The 26,345-nt window shown below is 45.5% G+C and overlaps 1 protein-coding gene across 3 annotated transcripts in view; it reads right to left on the minus strand.

The window, feature by feature from the left end:
- Positions 1–24,591, minus strand: part of LOC139373753 (potassium voltage-gated channel subfamily KQT member 4-like) — a 127,993-nt gene extending 103,402 nt beyond the window's left edge. For all 3 annotated transcript variants that reach the window (XM_071114690.1, XM_071114689.1, XM_071114688.1), the window contains exon 1: positions 23,580–24,591. In XM_071114690.1, coding sequence (XP_070970791.1) covers positions 23,580–23,881 — 302 coding nt within the window. In that variant the 5' untranslated portion in view covers positions 23,882–24,591. The remainder of the gene's footprint in view (positions 1–23,579) is intronic.
- Between the last annotated feature and the right edge of the window lie 1,754 nt (positions 24,592–26,345).

Here is a 26,345-nt window from a genome sequence, read left to right on the forward strand (position 1 = left end):
CCTTGAATATGTGGACATCTATAAGTACCTAGGTGTCTGGCTAGACTCTAAACTCTCCTTCCAGACCCATATCAAACATCTCCAATCGAAAATCAAATCAAGAGTCGGCTTTCTATTCCGCAACAAAGCCTCCTTCACTCACGCCGCCAAACTTACCCTAGTAAAACTGACTATCCTACCGATCCTCGACTTCGGCGATGTCATCTACAAAATTGCTTCCAACACTCTACTCAGCAAACTGGATGCAGTTTATCACAGTGCCATCCGTTTTGTCACTAAAGCACCTTATACCACCCACCACTGCGACTTGTATGCTCTAATCGGCTGGCCCTCGCTACATATTCGTCGCCAGACCCACTGGCTCCAGCTCATCTACAAGTCCATGCTAGGTAAAGCTCCGCCTTATCTCAGTTCACTGGTTACGATGGCAACACCCATCCGTAGCACGCGCTCCAGCAGGTGTATCTCACTGATCATCCCTAAAGCCAACACCTCATTTGGCCGCCTTTCGTTCCAGTTCTCTGCTGCCTGTGATTGGAACGAATTGCAAAAATCGCTGAAGTTGGAGACTTTTATCTCCCTCACCAACTTCAAACATCTGCTATCTGAGCAGCTAACCGATCGCTGCAGCTGTACATAGTCTATTGGTAAATAGCCCACCCATTTTCACCTACCTCATCCCCATACTGTTTTTATTTATTTATTTTTCTGCTCTTTTGCACACCAATATCTCTACCTTTACATAACCATCTGATCATTTATCACTCCAGTGTTAATCTGCATAATTGTAATTATTTGCCTACCTTCTCATGCCTTTTGCACACAATGTATATATAGACTCCCCTTTTTTCTACTGTGTTATTGACTTGTTAATTGTTTACTCCATGTGTAACTCTGTGTTGTCTGTTCACACTGCTATGCCTTATCTTGGCCAGGTCGCAGTTGCAAATGAGAACTTGTTCTCAACTAGCCTACCTGGTTAAATAAAGGTGAAATAAAAAAAAAAATAAAAAAAAAAATTTATTTAGTATGGTCAGGGCGTGAGTTGGGTGGGCAGTCTGTTTGTTTTTCTATGTTTTGGGGTATTTCTATGTTTCGGCCTAGTATGGTTCTCAATCAGAGGCAGGTGTCATTAGTTGTCTCTGATTGAGAATCATACTTAGGTAGCCTGGGTTTCACTGTGTGTTTGTGGGTGATTGTTCCTGTCTCTGTGTTTGCACCAGATAGGACTGTTTTTTGGTTTTCCACGTTTATTGTTTGGTAGTGTTCGTGTTTATCTTTTTTCCATTAAACATGAGTAACCACCACGCCGCATTTTGGTCCGCTTCTCTTTCCCATACAGAAAACCATTACATCTACTGTCTCCCCTTTCTCTCTAACTGTATCTCCTTCCACTGTCTTGCCCTTTCTTCTTTGTCCCTCCTTTTCCATCCCTCCTCTCCCCCCTCTCTCTCTCTTGCTCCTGCACTCTCTCTACCTGTTTACCTGACTCTGCAGGTTAGTCCTTGTTAACAGGCTCTATGATGAGGGGAGGCAGGAGAAAACACTGCCTATACCCTATACATTTTTCTCAAAAGTCATGTCATCTGGGACGCGCCACGGTCAACCTTCAGATACTGCAACATCCGCTGCTTCTGTTCACTACCAAGATGATTCTACCCCTCGTGACATTTTTACAGTCAGGGTCTAAGTTTCAAGAAATCTTCAGGAAATACAGCCATTCGTTTTTCTGTGGTACCTATTTTTCCTTTACTGATTTATTTTGAAAGAATCTAATGAAGGATTTCAACCAGTGAAGAATAACTATGTGGTGTGACAAGTACTTTAAGGCAGTGGCTTGTGTCCGAATACCCATACTTGTGACCTAAATAGAAGGCCATTTCAGTATGCGAAAAAATATGTTTTAATAGTATGCAACATTTGGAAAATCAAGTATACTTTAAATTCCCGGATGTCATACTCACGTCGGCTTGGGCAACAGTCTTGGATTTCTGTTCTCACTGAAAAGTGTTTCTTGTGCTCTTGGCCTTCGTCAGAGGGTTTAAACAAAATACTAAAGCATCTTTTGATTTCTGAATGTGTCCTACCCGAGAACTCAGGACTTGAATGTGTTATTGATGTAATGATAATCAGGCCTTTTGAGTTGAACATTTAGAATTTTTTGAGTTGTATTCTAGGCTCCCTATTAGAGGCTGTAGGCTGTATCTCACTGCAGTAGACTGTATCTCACTGTAGTAGACTGGAGGTTGTAGGCGGTATCTCACTGCAGTAGACTGTATCTCACTGTAGTAGACTGGAGGTTGTAGGCGGTATCTCACTGCAGTAGACTGTATCTCACTGTAGTAGACTGGAGGTTGTAGGCGGTATCTCACTACAGTAGACTGTATCTCACTGTAGTAGACTGGAGGTTGTAGGCGGTATCTCACTGCAGTAGACTGTATCTCACTGTAGTAGACTGGAGGTTGTAGGCGGTATCTCACTGCAGTAGACTGGAGGCTGTATCTCACTGTAGTAGACTGGAGGCTGTAGGCTGTATCTCACTGCAGTAGACTGTAGGCTGTATCTCACTGTAGTAGACTGGAGGCTGTATCTCACTGTAGTAGACTGGAGGCTGTATCTCACTGTAGTAGACTGGAGGCTGTATCTCACTGTAGTAGACTGGAGGTTGTAGGCTGTATCTCACTGTAGTAGACTGGAGGTTGTAGGCTGTATCTCATTGTAGTAGACTGGAGGTTGTAGGCTGTATCTCACTGTAGTAGACTGGAGGTTGCAGGCTATATCTCACTGTAGTAGACTGGAGGCTGTAGGCTGCATCTCACTGTAGTAGACTGTGGGCTGTAGGCTGTATCTTACTGCAGTAGACTGTATCTCACTGCAGTAGACTGGAGACTGTATCTCACTGTAGTAGACTGAAGGCTGTAGGCTGTATCTCACTGCAGTAGACTGTGGGCTGTATCTCACTGTAGTAGACTGGAGGCTGTATCTTCCTGCAGTAGGATGAAGGCTGTATCTCACTTCAGTAGACTGTGGGCTGTAGGCTGTATCTCACTGTAGTAGACTGAAGGCTGTATATCACTGCAGTAGACTATGGGCTGTATCTTACTGCAGTGGGCTGTATCTCACTGTAGTAGACTGAAGGCTGTAGGCTGTATCCCACTGCAGTAGACTGTGGGCTGTAGGCTGTATATTACTGCAGTAGGCTGTATCTCACTGTAGTAGACTGGAGGTTGTAGGCGGTATCTCACTGCAGTAGACTGTATCTCACTGTAGTAGACTGTATCTCACTGTAGTAGACTGTGGGCTGTAGGCTGTATCTTACTGCAGTAGGCTGTATCTCACTGTAGTAGACTGGAGGTTATAGGGGGTATCTCACTGCAGTAGACTGTATCTCACTGTAGTAGACTGGAGGTTATAGGGGGTATCTCACTGCAGTAGACTGTATCTCACTGTAGTAGACTGTATCCACTGTAGTAGACTGTATCCACTGTAGTAGACTGTATCTCACTGCAGTATACTGTATCCACTGTAGTAGACTGTATCTCACTGTAGTAGACTGTATCCACTGTAGTAGACTGTATCCACTGTAGTATACTGTATCCACTGTAGTAGACTGTATCTCACTGTAGTAGACTGTATCCACTGTAGTAGACTGTATCTCACTGTAGTAGACTGTATCCACTGTAGTAGACTGTATCTCACTGTAGTAGACTGTATCCACTGTAGTAGACTGTATCTCACTGTAGTAGACTGTATCCACTGTAGTAGACTGTATCTCACTGTAGTAGAATGGAGGTTGTAGGCTGTATCTCACTGCAGTAGGCTGGAGGTTGTAGGCTGTATCTCACTGCAGTAGGCTGGAGGCTGTAGGCTGCATCGCACTGCAGTAGGCTGGAGGCTGTAGGCTGCATCTCACTGCAGTAGGCTGGAGGTTGTAGGCTGTATCTCACTGCAGTAGACTGGAGGTTGTAGGCTGTATCTCACTGCAGTAGGCTGGAGGTTGTAGGCTGTATCTCACTGCAGTAGGCTGGAGGCTGGAGGCTGTAGGCTGCATCTCACTGCAGTAGGCTGGAGGCTGTAGGCTGCATCTCACTGCACTAGGCTGCATCTCACTGCAGTAGGCTGGAGGTTGTAGGCTGCATCTCACTGCAGTAGGCTGGAGGCTGTAGGCTGCATCTCACTGCAGTAGGCTATGTTTTGGATCTCCATTCGGCTTTTGTTTCCTGCATTCACATAGGGTAATTTAACTATTACAAACAGCCCATCTATCTTGTACCCTATATTCATTACCATATTGGCCTTGCTTTAGTTTGTAGGGCGCAGTCCATTGTGCATACATTATACATTATAGCGGAGATGGGCTACAGATTTCACGCCAACTTGTCACTTCAAAAGAACTCCATGGTCTCAGAATCTCTACATTTGAACTTTGAGATGTGAACCTAACCCAGGACACACACTACTGGAGTAGATTGAAGTTGTCCCTAGAGACTGACCTAGGGTCAGTTTTGCTTTTCCCCCACTAATGGCTGCCATGACTCTCCTGTGAGGATCCTAAGATCCGGTTACAGTGGATCAGCTTTACAGAACTCTCTCCCGCAGAGGGGGGGGATTGATGTGGGGATTGTATGACACCTCACGTCGATCATAAATTGTAATGCAGCAGACCGACTCCTTTTGGTTTATAGGTTGGGTGATTGGAATGCCCAAAACTATATCGTCAAACAATGGACACTATTTCAACATCTGAATGTTGTGAATGATGAGAGATGGAATGTTGAAAATGTATGTCTATTTTGTGATGTCATTAAAATTGTTATAAAGATGTTGTAATGGAAACGATGTAACTTGAATGTAACTTGAGATTTTAATATCCAGGATAAAATGAATGTTTTTGTGACGATAAGATTGTGATTTTAGTTCTCTAATGAGATCATTGTAAATGGTGATACCTTGCCTCGTAACCAGCCATGCCCCAGGGAGCTCAGAGAGCGTGTCAGCATGACGTAAACACCCCCTTTTTACCCGAGGGTATAAACCCTGTCCACAAAGGCCTGGGCCCAACAGAGATACCAGACGAAGACCCACAACACGTAAATACATGCATTACTTCTTACCCATAAGAGCGACAGTTTGGGGCAGGCTACTAGGGTTATTGCGAGTGTAGTTCCCAAATGTATCCAAGTGTTGCATCGCTTTCTTTCTCTCTCGCTCTCTTTCAATCTCCATCTTGCGTAACTAGTGTCATTTTGTGTTAGTCCGCTAGGGACTTGTTGTTGTCGTATCAAGTTTCCAATAAATAACCTATACCGTGTGTGTGTATCCTGTTATCATTTAGTGTTAGTAAATTAATAATCACATCAATTTGTGTGGTACGGAGTGATCAGTGAGACCCAGGTTTGTGCAGATTTACGAAGTCTCCGACGTTCAGAATGAGACTGATATGAGGAAATAATGAATTAGTGACTGTTATGATATCTATAAATTCTTGAATTATTTCGGTAGACAGTAACTCATTAAACAACTTTCCACGTGGTGCCCGAAATTCCTAATGATTTAATTGTTACATGATTAAATAAATTGAGTATCAATTAAACATAAAATAAATAACAGTCAGATTAATGATAGTTAGTTACATCACAACATGGTTAAGGTTACAATTCTGGAAAGGGAAGCTGATCCTAGATCTGTACCTAGGGGAAACTTCACCCCGTAGCCCCACCACTATGACGGGTCAGCCAGTCAGTCAGTCAGCCAGCTAGCCGGCCTGTTGACTTCCACTAGTGTTACCAGTGAGGACTGTGAGAACAGTGAGGATAGTGAAGACAGTGAGGACTGTGACGAAAGTGAGTGAAGGTGCACTACAGTAGTACTTAGAAAGCAGGCCCCTTGTCTCCTCTCCAGTGGTGTAAAGAACACTAGGACGGTAAAAATAAACCCATAGCTTTACATTGCCATTACCTTTAAATGTGTGTTTCTAATGGTGGCCTTGGAATCATGTCAGCCATGATCAATATCAGATATACAGAACCTATTCAACCTAGTAGGAAAGCAATATACAGTGGGGCAAAAAAGTATTTAGTCAGCCACCAATTGTGCAAATTCTCCCACTTAAAAAGAAGAGAGAGGCCTGTAATTTTCATCATAGGTACACTTCAACTATGACAGACAAAATGAGAAAAAAATTCCTGAAAATCACATTGTAGGATTTTTTATGAATTTATTTGCAAATTATGGTGGAAAATAAGTATTTGGTCACCTACAAACAAGCAAGATTTCTGGCTCTCACAGACCTGTAACTTCTTCTTTAAGAGGCTCCTCTGTCCTCCACTCGTTACCTGTATTAATGGCACGTGTTTGAACTATTTATCAGTATAAAAGACACCTGTCCACAACCTCAAACAGTCACACTCCAAACTCCACTATGGCCAAGACCAAAGAGCTGTCAAAGGACACCAGAAACAAAATTGTAGACCTGCACCAGGCTGGGAAGACTGAATCTGCAATAGGTAAGCAGCTTAGTTTGAAGAAATCAACTGTGGGAGCAATTATTAGGAAATGGAAGACATACAAGACCACTGATAATCTCCCTCGATCTGGGGCTCCACGCAAGATCTCACCCCGTGGGGTCAAAATGATCACAAGAACAGTGAGCAAAAATCCCAGAACCACACAGTGGGACCTAGTGAATGACCTGCAGAGAGCTGGGACCAAAGTAACAAAGCCTACCATCAGTAACACACTACGCCGCCAGGGACTCAAGTCCTGCAGTGCCAGACGTGTCCCCCTGCTTAAGCCAGTACATGTCCAGGCCCGTCTGAAGTTTGCTAGAGAGCATTTTGATGATCCAGAAGAAGATTGGGAGAATGTCATATGGTCAGATGACACCAAAATATAACTTTTTGGTAAAAACTCAACTCGTCGTGTTTGGAGGACAAAGAATGCTGAGTTGCATGCAAAGAACACCATACCTACTGTGAAGCATAGGGATGGAAACATCATGCATTGGGGCTGTTTTTCTGCAAAGGGACCAGGACGACTGATCCGTGTAAAGGAAAGAATGAATGGGGCCATGTATCGTGAGATTTTGAGTGAAAACCTCCTTCCATCAGCATGGGCATTGAAGATGAAACATGGCTGGGTCTTTCAGCATGACAATGATCCCAAACACACCGCCCGGGCAACGAAGGAGTGGCTTCGTAAGAAGCATTTCAAGGTCCTGGAGTGGCCTAGCCAGTCTCCAGACCTTAACCCCATAGAAAATCTTTGGAGAGAGTTGCCCAGCAACAGCCCCAAAACATCACTGCTCTAGAGGAGATCTGCATGGAGGAATGGGCCAAAATACCAGCAACAGTGTGTGAAAAACTTGTGAAGACTTACAGAAAACATTTGTCATTGCCAACAAAGGGTATATAACAACGTATTGAGATAAACTTTTGTTATTGACCAAATACTTATTTTCCACCATAATTTGCAAATAAATTAATTAAAAATCCTACAATGTGATTTTCTCGATTTCTTTTTCGAATTTTGCCTGTCATAGTTGAAGTGTACCTATGATGAAAATTACAGGCCTCTCATCTTTTTAAGTGGGAGAACTTGCACAATTGGTGGCTGACTAGATACTTTTTTGCACCACTGTAACTCAACATTAACCATTCACTCTAGTCTAAATAGTGAGTAAATGTAAGTTCTATATGGTAAACTGTGTTCTAGTCCTGACAGTGACAGGACAGTGACACTGTACCTACAGTGCATTTGGAAAGTATTCAGACCCCCTTCACTTTTTCCATATTTTGTATGTTACAGCCTTATTCCAAAATTGATTAAATAGTTTTTCCCCCCTCATCAATCTACACACAATACCCCATAACGACAAAGCAAAAACAGTTTTTTTGAAACATTAGCAAATTTATAAAAACTGAAATATGACATTTACATAAGTATTCAGACCCTTTACTCAGTGCTTTGTTGAAGCACCTTTAGCAGTGATTACAGTCTTACAGTCAATCTTGTTTGTCATGGTCTGAGAATCCTTTAGGTGCCTTTTGGCACACCTAGTGGGATGTTGTGCCTCTTACTGAGGAGTGGCTTCCATCTGGCCACTCTACCATAAAGGCCTGATTGGTGGAGTGCTGCAGAGATGGTTGTTCTTCTGGAAGGTTCTCCCATCTCCACAGAGGAACTCTGGAGCTCTGTCAGAGTGACCATTGGGTACTTGTTCACTTCCCTGACCAAGGCCCTTCTCCCCTGATTGCTCAGTTTGGCCGGACGGCCATCTCGAGGAAGTTTTTGGTGGTACCAAACGTCTTCCATTTAAGAATGATGGAGGCCACTGTGTTCATGGGGACCTTTAATGCTGCAGACATGTTTTGGTTCTCTTCCCAAGATCTGTGCCTCGACACAATCCTGTCTCGAAGCTCTATGGACAATTCCTTTGACCTCATAGATTGGTTTTTGCTCTGACATGCACTGTCAACTGTGGAACCTTATATAGACAAGTGTGGGCCTTTCCGAATCATGTCCAATCAATTGAATTTACCACAGGTGGACTCCAACCAAGTTGTAGAAACATCTCAAGGAGGATCAATGGAAACAGGATGCACCTGAGCACAATTTCGAGTCTCATAGCAAATGTAAATAAGATATTTTTGTTTTTTATTTGTAATACATTTGCAAAACTTTCTAAAAACCTGTTTTCACTTTCTCAGTAAGGGGTATTGTGTGTAGATTGATGAGGAAAAACGTTACGTTAATACATTTTAGAATAAGGCTGTAACGTAACACATTATTTAAAATGGGAAGGTACCTAGGGTCATCTGTCAGTTTCATTGATTGCTGCTAAATCCCTGTCACCATGGTTTGATGTCTGCCCTTGACGTGACCTGCTGTGGATATTTCAGGGTGCTCCAAGTAATAGATTATGTTCTGCACGTTACCTGGTTGAATTCTTATGCCCCAGGTGTGTGTGTGTGTTTTCAAGGATGCAGGCACGGTGGTGTGTGTCATCATAAGACACGTGCAAAAGAATAAGTGAAAAGGCACACCACACACACACACACACTCTGCACAGGTGTTTCCTCTCCCGCTCGACTTGCTCTTGTCTCCTTGTTGTCATCACCTCAACCACCACTGCACTCGTTGACATAGTGCCAGACTAACCTAACGTAATATAGTGACACACTGCCTCTACGGACCCAGGGAACCCCATGTTCTTGTTCCTGGGAAGTCCCAGGTCCAAGGACCCTCTCTCCATCTCTTACATTGTCCCTCTCCCTCTCTCTGGTTACCCGTCAGCAGCATGGTGGAAGGCCCGGCTGCTTAAATATTGTTGAGACCATTTATAACGGCAGCTTCTATAAACATGTAGGGAAACCTCACCATGGAGACGGGACTAAAACAAATTCATAATAAGGGCCAGTATTTATAAGGCCTGCCTGCACTAAGCGGGAGCTTTTTCTCTCCCTGTGTGTGTGTGTGTGTGTGTGTGTGTGTGTGTGTGTGTGTGTGTGTGTGTGTGTGTGTACACATTTTACTATACTTGTGAGTACCAGAAGTCCTCACAAGTGAAAACATTTTGCCGGTCCTCACTTGTAAAATGGCTATTTTAGGCTTAGGGTTTAGGTTTAAGGTTAGGGGTTATTGGTTAGGTTTAGGGTAAGGTTTACAGGTTGGGATTGGGTTTAGGGTAGATGTTTTGGTTAAGGTTAGGTTTAGGGTTAAGTAAAATAGGATTTTGAATGGGAATCAATTGAGTTGCTATATAAAGCAGGCAGAATGGCATCCAGGCATTCAGTTACTGTTCGATTGAATGTTAGAATTGGCAAAACGGGTGGCCTAAGTAACTTTGAGTGTAGTATGATTGTCGGTGCCAGGCGCACCGGTTCCAGTACCTCAGACAGGGCTGGCCTCCTGGGCTTTTCACGCACGACAGTGTCTAGGATTTACTGAGGATGGTGCAACAAACACAAAACATCCAGTCAGCAACAGTCCTGTGGGCGAAAACAGCTTGTTGATGACAGGTCGAAGGAGAATAGCAAGAATCGTGCAAGTTAACAGGCGGGCCACAAAGAGGCAAAAAACAGCGCCGTACAGAAAGACATCTCGGTAGGCACAGCTCGTCAGTCCTTGTCACGGACGGGCTGTTGCCGTAGACGACCACACCGGGTTCCACTCCTCTCAGCTAAATCCAAGGAGAAGCGGCTCCAGTGGGAGTGGAAAAATGTTGCCTGTTCAGATGAATCCACGTTCCTGTTGCGTCATGCTGATGACAAAGTCAGGAGTTTGTGTAAGCAGCATGAGTTCATGGCCCCATCCTAGTACGGACGGGTGAGGATGGTGTAATGGTGTGGGGAATGTTTTCCTGGCATACATTAGGTTAAAATGATCAACTTGGATTAGCTAACACAACGTGCCATTGGAACACAGGAGTGATGGTTGCTGATAATGGGCCTCTGTAGATATTCCATAAAAAATCTGCTGTTTCCAGCTACAATAGTCATTTACATCATTAACAATGTCTACACTGTATTTCTGATCAATTTGATGTTATTTTAATGCACAAAAAAATGTGCTTTTCTTTCAAAACCAAGGACATTTCTAATTGACCCCAAACTTTTGAACGGTAGTGTTTCTGGTCCTCTCCAAACTCATGGGGACAGTAGTGGGGCTTTTCCTTTCTCTATCCCAGACCCCTCTGTCATTGGCCTATCCTGTCCTGTTCTGGCTTTTCCTTTCTCTATCCCAGACCCCTTTGTCATTGGCCTATCCTGTCCTGTCTTTTCCTTTCTCTATCCCAGACCCCTCTGTCATTGGCCTATCCTATCCTGTCCTGGCTTTTCCTTTCTCTATCCCAGACCCCTTTGTCATTGGCCTATCCAATCCTGTCCTGGCTTTTCCTTTCTCTATCCGAGGCCCCTCTGTCATTGGCCTGTCCGGTCCTGTCCTGGCTTTTCCTTTCTCTATCCCAGACCCCTTTGTCATTGGCCTATCCTGTCCTGGCTTTTCCTTTCTCTATCCCAGACCCCTCTGTCATTGGCCTATCCAATCCTGTCCTGGCTTTTTCTTTCACTATCCGAAGCCCCTCTGTCATTGGCCTGTCCGGTCCTGTCCTGGCTTTTCCTTTCTATATCCGAGGCCCCTCTGTCATTGGCCGGTCTTGTCCTGTCCTGGCTTTTCCTTTCTCTATCCGAGGCCCCTCTGTCATTGGCCGGTCTTGTCCTGTCCTGGCTTTTCCTTGCTGTACCCCAGACCCCTCTGTCATTGGCCTGGCCTTGTCCTGTCCTGGCTTTTCCTTTCTCTATCCGAGGCCCCTCTGTCATTGGCCGGTCTTGTCCTGTCCTGGCTTTTCCTTGCTGTATCCCAGACCCCTCTGTCATTGGCCTGGCCTTGTCCTGTCCTGGCTTTTCCTTGCTGTATCCCAGACCCCTCTGTCATTGGCCTGTCCGGTCCTGTCCTGGCTTTTCCTTTCTCTATCCGAGGCCCCTCTGTCATTGGCCTGTCCGGTCCTGTCCTGGCTTTTCCTTTCTCTATCCGAGGCCCCTCTGTCATTGGCCTATCCTGTCCTGGCTTTTCCTTTCTCTATCCCAGACCCCTCTGTCATTGGCCTATCCTGTCCTGGCTTTTCCTTTCTCTATCCAAGGCCCCTCTGTCATTGGCCTATCCTGTCCTGGCTTTTCCTTTCTCTATCCCAGACCCCTCTGTCATTGGCCTGTCCGGTCCTGTCCTGGCATTTCCTTTCTCTATCCGGGGCCCCTCTGTCATTGGCCGGTCTTGTCCTGTCCTGGCTTTTCCTTGCTGTATCCCAGACCCCTCTGTCATTGGCCTGGCCTTGCCTTTCCATACTGTGAAAGCAGCTCCAGCTCGGGTGATTGAATGGCTTTATACACCCAAAATAAACCTCTGGCTCTGGCAAGACCTTCACACCCAAACCCTGCAGTATTCCTGGCCTGGCTGGCTAGAATAACATTACATACACACAGATTACAAGTGATTATGGGGTGTCAACATCCAGACCGATCACGTTACACTGCAGGACCACAATGCAATGAGGCCCGGGATGTTGATTCTCTGGTTTCTGGTCTAACCCAGGGTTAGGGCTATAATGTGATAGTCAAATGTGATATGCATGTATTATGTTTTATATGTTACTGTTTTCACAGCTAAAAGATTTTCCCAGACAAGTATTCAGAGAGGAAGTTAACATTGAGATGGTGAGATTGAGGGGCTGCTAGTGATACTGATATTGCTGCTTTATTCATTTGAATGATAAAGAACAACAACAACATGATTGTCAAGCTGCAGCCTTGACCCATGACCAGACGAGGTGAGGTAAACAACAATCCTCTCTCCACCACATACACACACCACTGGCCCCCTAGACCTGGTCTGGTTTAGCCTGGTGTATTTGTATTTCTACTTATTGAGGATCCCCATTCGTTCCTGCCAAGGCCACAGCTTCTCTTCCTGGGGTCCAGCAACATTAAGGCAGTTACACGAATTGAGCAACGTTTCCAATGTTTCCCTTGACCTTCATGACAGCTTTACACACTCTTGGCATTCTCTCAACCAGCTTCACCTGGAATGCTTTTCCAACAGTCTTGAAGGAGTTCCCACATATGCTGAGCACTTGTTGGCTGTTTTTCCTTCCCTCTGCATTCCAACTCATCCCAAACCATCTCAACTGGGTTGAGGTCGGGTGATTGTGGAGGTCATGTGATGCAGCACTCCATCGCTCTCCTTGTCATGTAATATTCAAAATATTACATGACATTACATTTCATAACACTTTTTACCACACATTGTGTTCCCTCAGGCCACTACTCTACTACCACATATCTACAATACAAAATCCATGTGAACGTGTGTGTAGAGTGCATATCTTATCATGTGTATGAACGTGAGCCCTGAGTTCTGAAGGTGTAGATAAATCTGTTATTACTGGGGGAGACCCAACACCTACAGGACCGGCCTGGGACAGACATCTTGTTCCCATGGGGATCAATTCTGCCCTGAAAGTGGAAATGAATACAGCATCTTCCCCTCATCTCCCCACTTCACCTCACCACATCCCCCTCAGAATCTTGCTGCTATCTCCCTCTCCGTCTCACTACACCCCCCTCATAATCTTGCTGCTATCTCCCTCTCCGTCTCACCACACCCCCCTCATAATCCTGCTGCTATCTCCCTCTCCGTCTCACCACACCCCCCTCAGAATCTTGCTGCTATCTCCCTATCCGTCTCACTACACCCCCCTCATAATCTTGCTGCTATCTCCCTCTCCGTCTCACCACACCCCCCTCATAATCCTGCTGCTATCTCCCTCTCCGTCTCACCACACCCCCCTCAGAATCTTGCTGCTATCTCCCTCTCCGTCTCACCACACCCCCCTGTCCTCCCTCTCTCTACCTCCTCTCTGTCTCTCTCTCCTCCCTGTCTCTACCTCCTCCCTGTCTCTGTCCTCCCTGTCTCTACCTCCTCCCTGTCTCTGTCCTCCCTGTCTCTACCTCCTCCCTGTCTCTGTCCTCCCTGTCTCTACCTCCTCCCTGTCTCTGTCCTCCCTGTCTCTACCTCCTCCCTGTCTCTGTCCTCCCCCTCTCTACCTCCTCCCTGTCTCTGTCCTCCCCCTCTCTACCTCCTCCGTGTCTCTGTCCTCCCTCTCTCTACCTCCTCCCTGTCTCTGTCCTCCCTCTCTCTACCTCCTCCATGTCTCTACCTCCTCCCTGTCTCTGTACTCCCCCTCTCTACCTCCTCCCTGTCTCTGTCCTCCCCCTCTCTACCTCCTCCCTGTCTCTGTCCTCCCTCTCTCTACCTCCTCCCTGTCTCTACCTCCTCCCTGTCTCTGTCCTCCCTCTCTCTACCTCCTCCCTGTCTCTACCTCCTCCCTGTCTCTACCTCCTCCCTGTCTCTGTCCTCCCTCTACCTCCTCCATGTCTCTACCTCCTCCATGTCTCTACCTCCTCCCTGTCTCTGTCCTCCCCCTCTCTACCTCCTCCCTGTCTCTGTCCTCCCTCTCTCTACCTCCTCCCTGTCTCTACCTCCTCCCTGTCTCTACCTCCTCCCTCTCCGACAAGGGGCTTTGACAGTTGCTGCACCTCGAAAGAGGTGTCAAGCACATGACAGAAACCCATGGCTGGACAAACATGGGCCAGATGCAGGCAGGGAGAGGGGGACAAATGGGAAGAGGGGGTAGAGGGTAGAGTAGAGAGGCAGAGAGAGGGCAACAAAAAAAAGCAAAAAGTGATACACTTCGGGAGAGAGAGCAAGAGAGAAACCAGAAGCCCAGAAGTCAAGACCACAGAACCCCCCCCCCCCCCCCCTCGACAAACCAGAACTAATCCCAAAGAATCACATCACCTGCGACCAGTTCGGATTCAATCCAGTTACACTCACCCTAATCTCGTTAGCCACTCAATTACATAGTTAGTGTTTCCTTCACATGAGTGGTGCGTAAAAATAACAAGATGTGCTCCTTTATCAAAGGGGTAGTGTGCAGAGCTGCTGGAACTGCTGCTGTCTCCCAGACTTCGTCCCAAATGGCACCCTATTCCCTATGTAGTAGTGCACTACATAAAGAAAATGGTGCCATTTGGGACAAACTCCCTGTCCCAGTCTGCACAGCAGGGCCTAATGAAGACACCCAGGGGTTGAGAGAGAGAGAGAGAGACAGAGAGAGAGAGAGAGAGAGAGACAGGGAGAGAGAGACAGAGAGAGACAGAGAGAGACAGAGAGAGAGAGAGAGAGAGAGAGAGACAGAGAGACAGAGAGACAGAGAGACAGAGAGAGAGAGAGAGAGAGAGAGAGACAGAGAGAGAGAGACAGAGAGAGAGAGAGAGAGAGAGAGAGAGAGAGAGACAGAGACAGAGAGAGAGAGAGAGAGACAGAGAGAGAGAGAGAGACAGAGAGAGAGAGACAGAGACAGAGACAGAGAGACAGAGAGACAGAGAGACAGAGAGAGAGAGAGAGAGAGAGAGAGAGAGAGAGAGAGAGAGAGAGAGAGAGAGAGAGAGAGAGAGAGAGAGAGAGAGAGAGAGAGAGAGAGAGAGAGAGAGAGAGAGAGAGAGAGAGAGAGAGAGAGAGACAGAGACAGAGACAGAGACAGAGACAGAGACAGAGACAGAGACAGAGACAGAGAGAGAGAGAGAAAATAAGGGAGACTTGGCTGTGTTGTTCTCACACCTCATTTACCGTTTAAGATAGCTGCCAGTTTCAGGTACTTCAACCCTTCAACCTAGCCTGCCTTAAAAACCTCTACCATCCAAACCAGACTAAACTTTCTGGCCTCTCTCTCTCCGTTTTAGGTCTGAAAGTTCAAGCTCTGCTGAGAATTACAGTAGAACTGTAACAACACAGAAGTAACTAGGACTTTGGTTTGTTCCTCTAAGAGGGAGAGGTTTAAAAATACAAGATGAGTCTTTATCTGAGGTACTGTGACCTTGGATCAGTGTGTCTCTTTTGGGGGTTGTGTGTGTGTGTGTGTGATGGTTCATTGCTACTGTACGTCCTGTAGTAATTCTCCCTTTAGGTTCAAAACATCCTTTCATTGTTAATGCCTCCTTTCCTCAATTCACCTCTCTGACAGAGGCACACAGTGGGTAAAGGGAGAAGAAATAACAAGCAAATCAAGACATGGTGGAGAGGGAGAGAGAGAGATGAGAGAGAAGGGAGAGAGATGAGAGAGAAGGGAGAGAGAGAGAGAGGGGGGGAGTCAATTAAACAAGGTGATTGAGTTAATGAGAGATGATGTTCCCACATAGCAGGGACAGAGGGTAGGTTGGACCGAGGGTGGGAGAAAGAGAGGGAGGGTGGCAGAGGAAGAGAAAAAAAACACATCCATAGAGGATCCTTAATGGAGCAGAATTTACACCGCCGACTGAGGTGAACTGATAAAAGCCGAGTAATGAACAACAAGCAGCTAATCTGCAGTCAGGAGCAGTCAGGAGCAGGTTAAAATCCTCAAAGTGCTGTGTGGCGTTTCTCCCTTCTCCTTCAGCCGCTTTATGGCTGACCTCCCAAATGGAACCCTATTCCCTATATAGTGCAATACTTTTGACCAGGGTCCATTCAGCTACCATGTGGCTCTGGTCAAATGTAGTGCAGTCTGTAGGGAATAGGGTGCCTTTTGGTACGCCTCCTCCTTAGTCATCAATAAACACATTCATATGCTGACTGGGGCGGCAAGCAAACATGGAAACATAAAAAGCTCCTTGCTGACATAAGTTAGTCGCCTTAATAATTAAAACACAGCCACAAACGTCACGCTGTGATTTTTCGAAGGGGAGTTTTAGTGGGTTTTCTGCCATGTGGTTAAAAAACGGGCAGCGTGTCACGTCTACTCCCGCTCCCCCTCTCTGGCGCTCGTTGGGGCCAGTTTACTTATTATTACACACACATGGCACTATCATTACGCACACCTGGCACTATCATTACGCACACCTGGCACTATCGTTACACACGCCTGGCACTATCATTACGCACACCTGGCACTATCGTTACACACGCCTGGCACTATCATTACGCACACCTGGCACTATCATTACGCACACCTGGCACTATCATTACGCACACCTGGCACTATCGTTACACACGCCTGGCACTATCATTACGCACACCTGGCACTATCGTTACACACGCCTGGCACTATCGTTACACACGCCTGGCACTATCGTTACACACGCCTGGCACTATCATTACACAAACCTGGCACTATCGTTACACACGCCTGGCACTATCGTTACACACGCCTGGCACTATCGTTACACACACATGGCACTATCATTACACACACATGGCACTATCGTTACACACACATGGCACTATCGTTACACACACCTGGCACTATCGTTACACACGCCTATCACTTCTATGATCACCTCTCCTATATATGTCACTCCCTTTGGTTCTTCCCCAGACAGTGTTAGTTATGTTTCTCATGTCCAGATGCTTCTCTTGTTATGTATTGGTCCATGGTTTTTGTATTATTAAATTCACCCCCTGTACTTGCTTCCTGACTCCCAGCGTCTGCATTACACAGCGTTAATTGTTGTTACCAAAGTACTGCTGACACACTTAATGGACAGGTTAGGTGGCCAGTGAGTTAGACACTCAGACTGTCCAACCAAACCGAGCCCAGACAGGTGGGGAGACAGAGAGGGAGAAAGTCCCAAGATCAGCATGGTTGTGTGGGTTAAGAGCACTTGGCTTATTTACAATGCTTAAAGTGGACTGAAATATGTGCCACGATTTATTTTGAGTGCCAGTACTGGTGTGTTCAGGCCCAAATTAAGGGCCTGAACACATACAAATAAGCATTACTTATTTATAAATGAGCTGGTCATCTTAATTCACAACTGTAGTTCAGACACTATGTTGACTTTCACATATATCAGAACCTGCGAGCAGATATGTTATCTAATATTTTATTTGAACGTTTTGGTAAAATACTTGTTCTAGTAGCAGTCATGATTGGCTATTGAGAAGTGACAGAGGCCCTGTGCTCATCCTCAGCTCCAGTTCAGAGTCAAGAGCTAATGGACGGAGCAGTCCCATCATGGAGAGATCGAAGACACAGAGCGGGACAGAGAGAGAGAGATACAGACAGAAACAGAGACTGGGAAAGAGAAACGGTCTATATTCCCATTGGACTCATGATCGCTGCGTAATTTCTTTAAAAGCACAAACAATGCATTATTAAAAGGCAGCAACAGCACAGCAAGCACTAACGTATTCTCTTAGACACGCAAATCCTGTGTGTACGTGTGTATCCCTGGCAATTCACAAGACTCGATGACTAGATGTGTCTGACTATGGTTGTTTTCTGTATGGTTAATTTGAGAGAACATTTGTACAAATCAACAGAAGTGAAGCTACTCCGAGGGAGAGACAACGAACACACAACCATGACGGAAGAACCATGACGGTAAGGCCTCAGTTTGCCTTGACCTCAGCTGGCTCATGTCATTGGTTACCTCATAAAACCTGTTGTCTGTCTCTCTGACCGCAGTATCTCAATTAGGCCTCCACTCACCATCTCTGGGCCTGTATTTGTAAAGCGTCTTAGAGGATGGCTGATCTAGAATCAGTTTTGCATTTATCCTATGGGTACAGCCGAGGAACCCTTTTGGAACCCTTTTTTTTCTAAGAGTGTAGATCAACCATCCTACTTTGAGAAGCTTTGTGAATATGGGCCCAGGATTCTCAAACGTTTAACTAAGACCGATACACACACCATCATCAACCCCTTTGACTGCTCCTGGTCCATCTCTACTCTCCCTTCTGTTCTGATGCTCCTGGTCCATCTCTACTCTCCCTTCTGTTCTGATGCTCCTGGTCCATCTCTACTCTCCCTTCTGTTCTGATGCTCCTGGTCCATCTCTACTCTCCCTTCTGTTCTGATGCTCCTGGTCCATCTCTACTCTCCCTTCTGTTCTGATGCTCCTGGTCCATCTCTACTCTCCCTTCTGTTCTGATGCTCCTGGTCCATCTCTACTCTCCATTCTGTTCTGTTGCTCCTGGTCCATCTCTACTCTCCCTTCTGTTCTGATGCTCCAGGCCCATCTCTACTCTCCCTTCTGTTCTGATGCTCCTGGTCCATCTCTACTCTCCCTTCTGTTCTGATGCTCATGGTCCATCTCTACTCTCCCTTCTGTTCTGATGCTCCTGGTCCATCTCTACTCTCCCTTCTGTTCTGATACTCCTGGTCCATCTCTACTCTCCCTTCTGTTCTGATGCTCCTGGTCCATCTCTACACTCCCTTCTGTTCTGATGCTCCTGGTCCATCTCTACTCTCCCTTCTGTTCTGATGCTCCTGGTCCATCTCTACTCTCCCTTCTGTTCTGATAATCCAGGCCCATCTCTACTCTCCCTTCTGTTCTAATGCTCCTGATCTATCTCTACTCTCCCTTCTGTTCTGATGCTCCTGATCCATCTCTACTCTCCCTTCTGTTCTGATGCTCCTGGTCCATCTCTACTCTCCCTTCTGTTCTGATGATCCAGGCCCATCTCTACTCTCCCTTCTGTTCTGATGCTTCTGGTCCATCTCTACACTCCCTTATGTTCTGTTGCTCCTGGACCATCTCTACTCTCCCTTCTGTTCTGATGATCCTGGTCAATCTCTACACTCCCTTATATTCTGTTGCTCCTGGACAATCTCTACTCTCCCTTCTGTTCTGATGCTCCTGGGCCATCTCTACTCTCCCTTCTGTTCTGATGCTCCTGGTCCATCTCTACTCTCCCTTCTGTTCCTTTAGCACAAAGACATCAATAATAGATGACTAGTGTATTTTCACCCTCCACCCTCCATGGAGTTAATCAATCACTCCCTCTGGTCAGTCCTGTCTCTGGCTCGCCTGCTTTTCCCGTCCCACACCGGACGGGAACATTGTGCTCATTGGTCTATGAGTGACCACCCCCCACCCGCCTCTCTGAGCCCCTAGCTAAAAAGATCAAGATATTGTTGCCTAACAGCTCCGGTCTGGGCCGTGGACTGGCATTCGCTTGGCACCGACTGGTACATACAGTCCAGTCCGACCGCCAACAATAGAGCCACCCGCTTTTAGACTGTGGTCTGCGTCCCAAACGCCATCTTCATCCCTATTTAGGGCACTTATTTTAGGGTTCTAGTCAAAAGTGCCCTCTACAGGGAATAGGGTGCCTTTTGGGACACGAACAGAGTCCCCTGACCCTGCTGGTCCCCCTGTAGGAGGGCTGAGCTACAGGGACGAGACCATGTGAAACAACTATATGTGGCACGGGTGGCGGGTGGGAATGGGTGAGGGGTCAAAGGTCAGGTGGAACGTAGCTGCGTGAACCTGATCCAGCTGAATGCCAGGCATCTGACAGATTGACACCACGCACACACTGTTTACCAAGGTCCCTGTGCTCCTAAGTAGCATCACATGCACACACACTCTCTTCTTACAGCCCCCCCCCCCACCCAAAGAGGTTTCAGGATTTTAAGTAAGTGGAGCTCCTGTTTTAAAATGTGGTACTTAACACTAACTTTCTCCGCGACATTTAAACGAAAAGCTTGTCGGACGTAAGGCCGTGTGTCTTAGCAACGGTTCAGGTTGGTGAGCACAGGAATTTGTTAGGACAACGTTGTCAGGAAGAGCAGCAGCACTTCCCGGACTCAGCCTGCATCCCAAATGGCACTCTATCTATTCCCTATGTAGAGCACTACTTTGACCAGGGCCCGTAGGGACGCAGGCTGAGGCTATGTTTCAATGACTCTCCTTATTCTCCCAGGTTCTCACAGGACACAAAGCATTTAGTTCAGCCTCTCCCTCAGTCCTCACCCAGGGCCCAGCCAGTTCTCTAGTCAAAACATCACCAGTCTGGAATCAAGAGTGTGTGTACGTGCGTGTGTGTATGACCAGGTGCTGAAACCAGGGAAGCCCCGTGAATGGTGCTGTGTGTCTCTGTATCTCTGGTTCAGCGGTTGTTCGACAGAAGCTTGAGAGAGGAGCCGAAGTGGGTGTCCAAGTTGAACGGTTTGGATAGAAGTTCTGGGATCAGCTTACCCGCTTGCAAATTCTAATCTCAAATATGAAAAGAAAGTAAAGCTGACCTTTGATCAGTCTTTAGGGAACCCGCCCTACTGAATGATGAGCCTCCATTTGACTTCCTTTTCCTATACATGTGACCCTGCCATGTGACCCTGCCACATAACCCTGCCATGCAACTCTGCCACGTAACTCTGCCATGTAAACCCTGCCATGCAACTCTGCCACGTAACTCTGCCATGTAAACCCTGCCATGTAAACCCTGCCACATAACCCTGCCATGCAACTCTGCCATGTGACCCTGCCATGCAACTCTGCCATGCAACTCTGCCACGTAACTCTGCCATGTAAACCCTGCCATGTAAACCCTGCCATGTAAACCCTGCCATGTGATCCTGCCACATAACCCTGCCATGCAACTCTGCCACGTAACTCTGCCATGTAAACCCTGCAATGTGACCCTGCCACATAACCCTGCCATGCAACTCTGCCACGTAACTCTGCCATGTAAACCCTGCCATGTGACCCTGCCACATAACCCTGCCATGCAACTCTGCCATGTAACCCTCCCTTTCTAGGAATGACACATCTGCACCAGCTGCCTGTCCGTGTTCGGAGCCCAGGCCTAATTAAACGATCTAGGGATATTAGCACTCGATGTGTACTCCATCTCCCCACGCAGCACTGTGTGGCTCGATTCAATTATGATAGATAGATTAACCATGTCTTAATGAGGCTCTCTAATAAAGCACTGATCCTGTACACAGCAATACTGTAGTTATTCTCATGCTACGTGACTATTGTAATTAATCACAAGAAATGCATAGCTCGGGTATAATAATATTGAGAAGGAAATGTGCTCAGGTAAGCACAAGTGTGGCTAATGGCATTACATGAGAGTTCATCCAACAACCCAAAGTGCACACACACACACACACACACAAACATGTAGGCAATTGTAGGGATGCGTGTTGTAGAGCAGAGCACATCAACCTTGGCTAACAGATTAATGCATATGTGCATGCGTGCGTGCGTGTGTGTGTGCGTGCGTGCGTGCGTGCGTGTGTGCGTGTGTTAAAAACACAGGAGTTGGAAAAGCGGTGTGATGACTTTAGTCTTAGTGCTGGGCAGAGAGGGAGAGAGAAAGACGGACAACCCCCTCTCTCCCGTCCATAAGAACAGTCCGTGAGAGTCTCAGACGGCCTGGCATCTGAAACATGAGCCCAGCAACTTAGCACTCTGCCCACCACTCTGAGGGAGAAAGAACAACAATAGAACTGCCAACATCCTCTCTCTCTCTCCCTCTCCCTCTCTCTCTCAGCTCTGAGATAGGCTCCAGAAATGCCATAGGGATAGCACCAGTACTGGCTGAGCACCAGTGAAGAATGATCTTTAATGGGGGAAAGCCAGGGTTGTGATGGATTCAGAGTGCTGGTTGATAACCTCATCATTCGCAGTGTTAATAGGAGATAAATTATTGGATTGGATAGAGCTATGTAGCCAATATATTGTATACACTTAGGGGCATATGTGCAATAGGACCCCGAAGCAATGAGCGATGAAGTCAGAACTCACAGTTAGCAGAAGTTTATTGTGGTACCATAGGAATACTGTGGAATATTGTGGTACCATAGGAATACTGTGGAATATTGTGGTACCATAGGAATAGTGTGGAATATTGTGGTACCATATGAATACTGTGCAATATTGTGGTACCATAGGAATACTGTGGAATATTGTGGTACCATTGGAATAGTGTGGAATATTGTGGTACCATAGGAATACTGTGGAATATTGTGGTACCATAGGAATACTGTGGAATATTGTGGTACCATAGGAATACTGTGGAATATTGTGGTACCATAGGAATACTGTGGAATATTGTGGTCATACATAAGTACCATACATTTTGGTAATTACATTCTGTTTTGTATCATTTACCTCGACTGTCACCAAAACGCTGCTGTAAGTTACATTTGTTCAGAGGAAATGTTTTCTTCTTTACACAATTGGCCCTCCAATGGTCCCTCTAACACACATGACAACTTGGGGATGCTGTATTTTGCGCACCATGTGAACCAGCCATAATCCACATTCCCATCCACCACTTAATTTTAAATCATTGTTTTGGTCAACTGACAGTGAGCAAAAAGTGCTAAAAGACTAAATAAATATTCTCTAATTCTTGCAAAAATGTTTCAGATGGACAAGATATTTATTCATTAGATAGTTCTCACATCGATCGGGTTCCCGCCTACAGAAATCTGGGCATTTGGATTGATTTTATGTTTAAAAAACATACAGAATGAACAAGTTAAAAAGCTAAGATTTAAAGTGGGTTTCTTTTTTAGAAATAGATCTTGCCTCTCCCTAAATATCAGAGGGACTTCAAGAGTTAAGGCGTCATGCTTCAATTTAAGCACTGACGAAGGGCGTAGACTTCAGCTCCTAACTTCGGTTTGCCTCCAGAAAAAAATGTGTGCCTGAACAGTTGAAAAAAAAAGTTCAAAATGAACAAAAACGTCACAAATGTCATCATAATGTACAAACTCTACCGAACTGTTTCGGCTGGGAAGCACCTTTAACCAACCCTGCCACCTGGTAAGGTTAGCATAGGACTAACCCTACGGGCGGCAAGTAGCCTGTCCATAACGTCAATGACAAATGTCTCTGTAGTTACCGAGGATGTTTAGTGAGAGACTTTGAAAAATGTCTGATAATTTACAATTGGTTTTGGACAAATTCAATTTGAAAGCAAAGATCTAACTGTGATTTAATCAAGTGATGAAGGACAAAAATTGAGTGTGAGGCCCCATGTTGTATGTCGAATGTGTGAGTTAATTGCCAAATAAGCAACTCCACTGACTCCACCTGGCTAATTAGAAAACTACTCCGAGGAAAGCCTGGCTGTTGCGTTATTCAATATACAACATGAAATGTTTCAATGCAAAGAAGTGAATTAACAATGACGTAAAAACAAATAAAATTGTGTGTAAATAAAAATAAGCCAACGTAAAGATATACTTTCAGCAAATGCGATGACACTAGTAGCCTTCATTGTATTGAAAAACAATTACTTACATGAACGCATGGTAGATGAATGCCCATCCTCGTGGTCTCTCCAGTACGTTGTACAAGAAGTTCTGAAACTTTCTGTAGCGCTTGCTGGAGGCTGAGGTGGTCGCCCGTGGTCCAGGACGCCCCGGCAGCGGGGTACCGAGGAGCCCGGTGCGGTGAGAGGGGTGCGCGCGCTCCGGGGTCGATGGTTCGCTCCTCTCCATATGAACTGCGGTAAGAGCCACAAATTCAACCCGCCTTTCGTCGTTGGATGCGGGGGGCACCAACATTCTAATGCCACCGTTATTTGATGGGCTCCCTAACATGGTTAGCCAATATAGGCCTACCGATAGAAGTAGGCCTATTAAATACAACGGAATACAGTTTAAATCACCTATTTAACAGTGAGCCCATATCTACGTTGGAAATTTTGCCAACTGAAATCGAAGTCATGATCAACTTGTCCGCGTTGAATAATAATTAGCCTACTTGGACTAGGTCATTATTTCATTCCTCCAATGTCAGGGTCTACTTCGAATTTCGTTTGTTAAATATGTTATCTATAAATCAAGTCACGACCACAAAAGAAAATGCTCATGGCATTTTGACAAAATGCAAGTTGAAGAAAATGTTAAATTGGTAATATGATAATCCCAATTACCGTTAAACCTTTAACGTGAGGTTCCATCGAATAATATGATTACAAGATCATTTGACAGCGGCAACAGTAACTTTGTAACCTATCCTATACTGTCGCTAGTTTGCATTGTCGTCATCATAAATTTGCTTTTTGCTCGAAATGATTAAGAAAACATTTAAAGCGCGCAATTGAAAGCATCAAAAGTTTACTGGACAAGCGTATTAATTATAGGCTTACGGTTAAATTAGGTAAAGAACTCTCGATTCGTGATCGCTCTGCTCTTTCCTCAAGATTTCTGTTGGTATTAATATTTTCTTAATCGTATATCTGAGGTTCGCGGCTGTACAAAATGCCCACAGAACTGCTTCCTTTCCTGTGCGTCTCGCTGGTCCAGTGCGCTAGTGGTGAGGAGCGAAGAAGACCGTTCGAGGATAGCTAAAATCAGAGTCAACTCTAAACTTCAGTTATATGAGCGAGGACTCATGGGTAACACGCAGCATGCTTGTCAGATGGTCCAGAGAGAAACGAGAGGTACAGCCCTACGGACGACTTCGAAGTTCTCACGCGCAAACCAAAAGCATTCGGTTAGCTTGAACACACGGGTTTGGACGCAATAAAGTGACAGAGAGTGTGGAATTGCGCACGGTGATATTGGGTGTGTAGCTAGCTCAATGGTACGAGCAAGTTGTAATATATCAGAGCTAAGCATTCATACATTTGATGAGGCTGACAACTTAGAAATAAGGATGCAAACCTCACAATTACAGGGTAACGGTAAGCCTATATCATAGTATTTGGACCTTTACAAAGCTGTTTTGGGGGGGTAGACATTGATAGACATGGTTGTCACATATACTGTATGTCATGCCTTTATCAGCGGTGACCAAATCAATTGTTTCAAGTAAGTATTCTGTAATGACTAAGGAGGCATGGGCACTGTAGGCCAATACAGAATCTCGATTAAAATGCCATGTAGCCTATTTTATTTTGTACATTTTATTTATCCGTTATTTTACCAGGTAAGTTTACTGAGAACACGTTCTCATTTACAGCAACGACCTGGGGAATAGTTACAGGTTTGAGGGCCAAATTGGGAATTTAGCCAGGACACCGGGGTTAATACCCCTACTCTTACGATAAGTGCCATAGGATCTTTATTGACCTCAGAGAGTCATATCTATGCTTAACGTCTGAGAGCTGTCTATGAACACTGGGCAGGGGTTACCAGATAAGAGGGACAGGTGTGAGGCACAGATAGTGGCCTGACAATAGATCACAGAACAGTGTTATGACCATAGAAATAGTATAGGAATTCCGGTTATGACACAGTGGGACAATAATAATATAATAGGAATTCTGGGAATGACACAGTGGGACAACAGGAATATAATAGGAATGATGGTTATGACACAGTGGGACAACAGGAATAGAATGGAGATTCTGATTATGACACAGCGGGACAATAGGAATAGAATGGGAATCCTAGTTCTATGGTATTGAGAGAAAGAGAGAGAGAGAGAGGAAACAGATCAAGCCAACCTGGAAACCAAGCACGGAAAATGGATCCAACATCAATGGTTTAAAGCAGCGTTTCTCAACTGGTAGGAGGTTTGAGTAAAATATTTATTTTATATGATGACAGTAGATTCAATATAGCACTATTAACAGCTCTAATTGGTTGATTTTGTGGTTTCAAAACAATTCGCTTTTCAACATTCTTCATCAAGAAATTAGCAATATGGAATTATTGACAACGAAAATGTATTACAGAAAGTATTCACTCCCCTTGGCATTTTTCCTATTTTGTTGCCTTACAACCTGGAATTAAAATATATTTGTGGGGGGGGGGGGGGTTGTAACATATGATTTACACAACATGCCTACCACTTTGAAGATGCTAAATATTTTTTAGTGTGAAACAAACAAGAAATAATACAAAAAAACTGAAAACTTGAGCGTGCATAACTATTCACCCCCCCCCCCCCCCGAAAGTCAATACTTTGTAGAGCCACCTTTTGCAGTAATTACAGCTGCAAGTCTCTTGGGGTATGTCTTTATAAGCTTGGCAAATCTAGCCACTGGGATTTCTGCCCATTCTTCAAGGCAAAACTGCTCCAGCTCCTCCAAGTTGGATGGGTTCCGCTGGTGTA

This window comes from Oncorhynchus clarkii, chromosome 18 (genome assembly GCF_045791955.1).
Source record: "Oncorhynchus clarkii lewisi isolate Uvic-CL-2024 chromosome 18, UVic_Ocla_1.0, whole genome shotgun sequence".
NCBI lineage: Eukaryota > Metazoa > Chordata > Actinopteri > Salmoniformes > Salmonidae > Oncorhynchus > Oncorhynchus clarkii.